The 5849-nt window shown below is 46.5% G+C and overlaps 1 protein-coding gene across 1 annotated transcript; it reads right to left on the reverse strand.

Annotated features, from left to right (window-relative positions):
- Nucleotides 1-4727: 4727 nt before the first annotated feature.
- Nucleotides 4728-5156, reverse strand: LOC102898795 (histone H3.1). The gene has a single exon (XM_006923278.2). It carries the CDS (start codon nucleotides 5154-5156, stop codon nucleotides 4746-4748), a length of 411 nt encoding a protein of 136 aa, XP_006923340.1. The 3' UTR covers nucleotides 4728-4745.
- Between the last annotated feature and the right edge of the window lie 693 nt (nucleotides 5157-5849).

Genomic DNA, 5849 nt, shown 5'->3' on the forward strand with positions numbered 1-5849 from the left:
GTATTTCTGATTCTGTTCCACCATCCCCGGATGTTCTTAACAAGGGATGTTCTCTCCAGGGCTGAGCCTGGCAGCAGGGCTGCAAATTAGGAACCTCCCCACCCCCAGAGGAGGAGGGGCTTTAGATAGTCCAATGCTGGGCAGCTCAGCATCTTTGTGCAGGAGCCTGGCTCCCCTGTTTTTAAAACTCCCGGAGCATCCAACTGGAAGAACAAATACAATGAAAAATAAGAGGCTTAGTTCTCTCTGTGGAAAATAAGAAACCAACCCCCCCCTCCCCCCGCCCCCGTTCTTCCCTTTCAGAACTTCTTTCTTTGTCCTTTTTGAATGCATACAATATCTTTTTTTTTTTTTGGTGGCTAATTAAGCCTCTGGCCAGGCTCACGCCTCGGGAACCTGGGAGCTTCTCTGAAATTTCTTAGGGTCCTGGGAGGAGATGGGCCTAACTTGTCACCTGACATCAGATCAACCAGGTCATAACCTCAGGAGAAAAATTTCAACTTTACATGAAGACAGAGAAGTAATGGTTGTATCCACTGGGTCTTGCTGTCCCCTTAGCTGGTGCCTGTGAGTGGTGTCACGTTGGCTGAATGCTCATTCAGGAACAAAACTGTTTTCTTTTCCCTTTTTGTGGAGCAGTCTCCTGGGTTGGGGGCAGATTTCATTGTACGTTATATTTCTCCAACATTAACGAGCAGCCAAAGTTGAGAACTAAGGGACTAGATCGTGACCAGATTCAGGCCAACACTTCTGCCAAGAACGCTGCATGGCTACAGGCACAGGTGTGGTGCAGAACCAGAGTTTTAAGGAACCCGTGAGACTGTTAAGCCTATGACAGGGCTGGAGACCCTTGGGTCACTGGTGAGAATTTGAGGCAGGGAAAGTGTGGGCTGCATCCTTGCAGCAGTGCAGAGGCTGGAGGGAGCAGCTGTTGGTCTTCTGTGGGCTTCTGGAACCTGCTGGGCCTCAGGCCTCTCACTAAGAAGGACACATGCGATGGTCCCGGTAGCAGCACAGCTTCTGCACCAGATGCCCCTAGTCCCTTTCCGGCGTGGAAATAAAAGGAGCCCAAGGACAAGAATGGCTTTTTGTTCAGAGCTTGCTGCAGGAAGCGAGTCAGCCACTGTCACTCATGAGAAAATACACCCAGAGGCCCCGTGGTGACAGGGAGGGCTCCAGGGGTGCCCTGATGGGGGTATGGGCCCGTGGAGCTGGTGGCCAACTAGACAGGTTGCATCCACTCAGCTCTGTGAGAGGGTGAGATCTCTTCCTGCCTTCGCAGTCTCTCAGCAGATTGCCTGAGGTGCACCCACATTCTGGTTTCCTGCTTACTAAATAATAGCAAAGTTTTTCTTTTTCTTCTCACTTTTGTTTTTAATTACATTGCCTCAACAGGTGCAGGCATGTGTGTGGTCAGGGTGGACACCTGACACTGCCGCTGTGCTTCCTCTGGTGGCACCACTCTAGGCACTGTTCCCTGGTGCTCGCTGTGCTAAAGTTAGAATGTGTTTAAGTCTTTTACCTTCTGCAGTTGTGACTCATTAGTATAAACTAATCCAGTCACATTAAAGACTGTTATATTTCCTAGGATTCTTGGTTTCAAGTGACAGAAACCCCAATTTGACTGGTTTCAAACATATGGTACATTCATCATAAGATATCAGGGATCTTTGGGAACCATATGACAGTCCCCAGCACCAAGATCCTCCAACTTGTCATACATTATGGCAGCAATCAAAAACTAATATGAAGTCTATTTTAAAGTTAGCTGGAATAGTTTGGGTTAATAGAGAGGCTCTCAGAATTTACTTTAGAAATAAGCAGCCCCTTGCAGCTAGTGAACCTGCTGTGCCCCATCCACATGCAGCCCCAGCTACTTAAGTTCCACATCCTTCCTGGAGCACCAGCCCACCCTCAGCCCACTCATGTGCTATGGCCTCCCTGTCATGGTGGCCTATCAGTGAGGCTTCTAAACCAGGAGCCTTGTTATTCCCTGCACAGTTCACTAGATTCTCCATGTCCCATTCTCCTTCTCAGTGAAGCACTTGTTTATTTTTTTTATTTTTTTTTTGGTGTTGGTGGTGGTGGGGTACACTAACAATGCTTCAGGCACTGAGGATCCCTCCTGTCCCGCACCCCACCAATCTATTAGGGTACATATTCAGAGCCTCTCCCCCTCCCCCGCCATTAACCACTGTCTTTTCATCCCCTGGCTTTGCTTTCCAATCCTACCACATGTATTTTCCTATCTAATATGTAGTTTGATTCATTTGAGCAGCTCCAGTGATCATCCCAGGCCTTTATTTGTTTTGAGAACTTAGGCTCTTAATTTGCTAAGGGGCTGGTACATTCCCCTCATAAACACTCTCCCTGGTGGACATGTGGCTCGAAGGTGTGGGTGCAAGGCCCACAAACAGAGATATTTCAGTTTCATTTTTCCACCTGATTAGAATTAGAAGATGCAGAAACAGGGCTCATGTCTTAATTGTAGTATTTTTGTAAATTGTAATGTTTTTGTAATTGTAATGTTTTTGTGAAGACGTTCAAATTTTTCAGGTAATATGAAATCGATTTTTGTTATACTTGGAAGTTCTTAAGAAACATCTGATGCAGGACAGGGTGAATCCCTGAGTGGGGACTCAAGTCCTACACCAAGAGAGAGGGGAGGGTCCTTGACTCCACGCAGGAAAGAATTCAAGCGCACACCAGAGTTAGAGACAAAAAAGTTTATTAGAGAAAGAATAACATGCCACAGACAGAAACGTCTTCTCCTCTCAGAGAAAATGAGAGAGACCCTGAGTGAGGAATTCAGTTTAAATCTGCTTTCCTTTCTGGGGATGGGTCTGCAGCAGAAGGAGGTTGTTGTTGGCAATCTCAGCAAGAATCTTCCTGTAGGTCCCCATGGCTTGTCGCTGTGGCTTGGCTGGATGCTCATCAGCCAGGTTCCTGTTTCAGGCAGCATGTAGCAGGCTCGGGATACAACCCAGTTTAATATTTAGTTAATTTGAGTAGTTCTCATGCCTCTTCCATATATCACATTCATGCAATTATGTTCTACTTCAGATGACAGCATTGATTTGTTCTGTGTTTAGATATTCACTGAGCCATCCCAGTCAGACCACACATGAGAGAACTCCTGGTGTTTCTGGTCATGGGACTCCTTTTCCCGAGTTGTCATCTCTTGTGTGCTGCCATGTTGGGTAGGTGCTGGAATGTTCCTTAGAGAGACTGTAGCCCACCCCAAGGATGCCAGTTGACATACTCACTTCAACAGCCACCTGCTCTGTTCAGGCCTTCCGCTCCAGCTTTGGGTCTGAGTGGCTTTTTGTAGAAGATTCACCTGAGGACCAACATGGACACAGCTGTGTTAAAGAGGCTTCCTGGACTATTTATGTCATCCTGAGAGACTTCAGTTACCTTCTTCCTGGGTCCCCTGTTCTTTGCTTCTCTGTCCTCTGTTCCTCACCCTTAGGTCAACAAGAGGACCAACCAGTTCTCAGACGCCATTCGCTCCCGTCACCCAATTTCCCAGCTCCCCCGCCATCTATTTGTGCACTGGCCCACCCATTAAATAGAAGTTAGCAAAGTTGGGTGGAACATGCAATGCCAGACCCTACTCTGGATACAAAGAACAGAATGAGATAGATCTGCCAGTGGCTTGGTCTCCTACGGAAAGATAGAGTTTTATTGTGGTTGCCCAGTCTACCCTGTTAAGAACATATAATCTGCATCCACTTCCCCAAATGTAGCTGGTTGCTCCATTTCCTTCCTCCCTGAGGCCATACAGTAAGATACACAGGTCAAGTACGTTTCTGACATTGAGCAAAACTTTGCCAAGGGCTTCATGAAACACAGCACGGCACTACATCCACACTTGATTAAAAAGGAGGCTAGTATTGATGGTTAGAGCTGACGTTAGAGCCATGGCTCCAAAGAACATGGCTGTCCCTGAACATTCTAGGCTTCTTGTGTGGCCCTTCAGATTTGTCACCAACTTACATTCTAAAATTTAAGACACTATTTTTAATCAACACTGTGCGTGTACTTTAATTGAAGCTTTTGAGTCTATTTAATAACAAGTTGGGCTGAAGGGAAGCCCAGCGCTTCAGACCGATAGCACTGGGCCACCAACAGAACACATTTCTTTGTAACTACCACTATCCATAGGCCTTCACATGGCTGTAAGCACCTTTAAAGCGCAAATCCCGAAGGGATGGGTTTTTGTTATCACCACTACTGGGCAGAGATTCATTACATAAATGAAACCTTAATAAACACTGCCATACATTAGAAGAGGGGAAAAAAAAAAAATCCTTACTCATCCTCACATCCATACTCAGGTTCTCCAACTCAGCTCTGTTCCTGGGTTCGTTTAATTGCATGATTGTCGGGTTTCTCAAGTTAAGTCTTATGCCTCATCCACCACTAACAGCCTTGATTTTCTGGGCTTGGGAAGCCTATTCACAGGTGCGTGAACACCACCGCTAAACCCCCAGAGTAAACAACCCTTTTCGAAAGCCAGGATTGGGGGTTTCCAGTGGAACCTCCCCATCTCAAGAAAAAAAAAGTTAACATACTCAACCAGCAGTACTTCTGGTGTTAAGGGAAGGGGTAGAGAGATACAAGCAGTGAGGAGGAATCCCAGGTCCCTACAGCACCTTTTGTGAACATGTGGTGGCTCTGAAAAGAGCCTTTGGGGGTGAGTAGTAGTAACTCTAGCAAGGCAACGTGTGCGTGCTCCGGGGTTAAGCACGCTCCCCACGGATGCGGCGTGCCAGCTGGACATCCTTGGGCATAATGGTGACGCGCTTAGCGTGGATAGCACACAGGTTGGTATCCTCGAAGAGTCCTACCAAGTAGGCCTCACATGCCTCCTGCAAAGCCATCACAGCCGAGCTCTGAAAGCGCAGATCGGTTTTGAAATCCTGCGCGATCTCGCGGACCAGACGCTGGAAGGGCAGTTTGCGGATCAGCAGCTCAGTAGATTTCTGATAGCGACGGATTTCGCGTAAGGCTACCGTACCAGGCCGGTAACGATGTGGTTTCTTCACCCCACCAGTAGCTGGCGCGCTCTTGCGAGCTACTTTAGTGGCCAACTGCTTACGCGGAGCCTTTCCGCCGGTGGATTTGCGAGCCGTCTGCTTGGTGCGGGCCATGTCGCCGACGCCTTCAACGAGATCTTCACTGCTGAATCCCTTGCCGATCACCGACTACGCAAGATACTGTGAGCGCCCACTTTTATAGAGGCTGCTGTTTTCCTATTGGACGACCATAGGGTGGCGTGATGACAGGATGCATTCTGATTGGTCTGTGGGGAGTTCCGCTCAGCTGCCTGCCTCTTATATTCGCGTCTCTCGGGCATGGCCGCTGAGTCCTGCAGGAGTTGGAGGCTTCGCGGACCTGATTGAAATCTCTGGGAGTTATGAGGAAATTACATTTTGTCATGGTCATTCTTTTAATTTCAATCTCCTAACATTTAAGGTGGAATTTCTGTTTCCTTATTTATAAGTGACGATTGTCTGTACTTATTTTTTTTGGTGCGTCATCTTCATTTGTTTTAACAGCAACATATTTTCAGAAGGAAAAAAGGCTTTCATTTTGGGGAAATTATTTATTAGTAGAATTTTATATGTTTTAAAATAGTTTCACAGTAATTTGCCTGTGGGCTGACATTTTTTTCAGTTCTTCAGGGCTTTAAAAATCTTTAACTCATTTAAAACATTTAACAGTTATGAGCATGTCTGAATGTTTGCAAGAGATAAGCTATAACATAGGCCAGTTAGAGAATTTTCTTTTAGAAGAGATACTTACAGAAAAAATTATAAACCTATTGTTAACCTAGATTAAAA

Source organism: Pteropus alecto, unplaced genomic scaffold (assembly GCF_000325575.1).
Source record: "Pteropus alecto unplaced genomic scaffold, ASM32557v1 scaffold78, whole genome shotgun sequence".
NCBI lineage: Eukaryota > Metazoa > Chordata > Mammalia > Chiroptera > Pteropodidae > Pteropus > Pteropus alecto.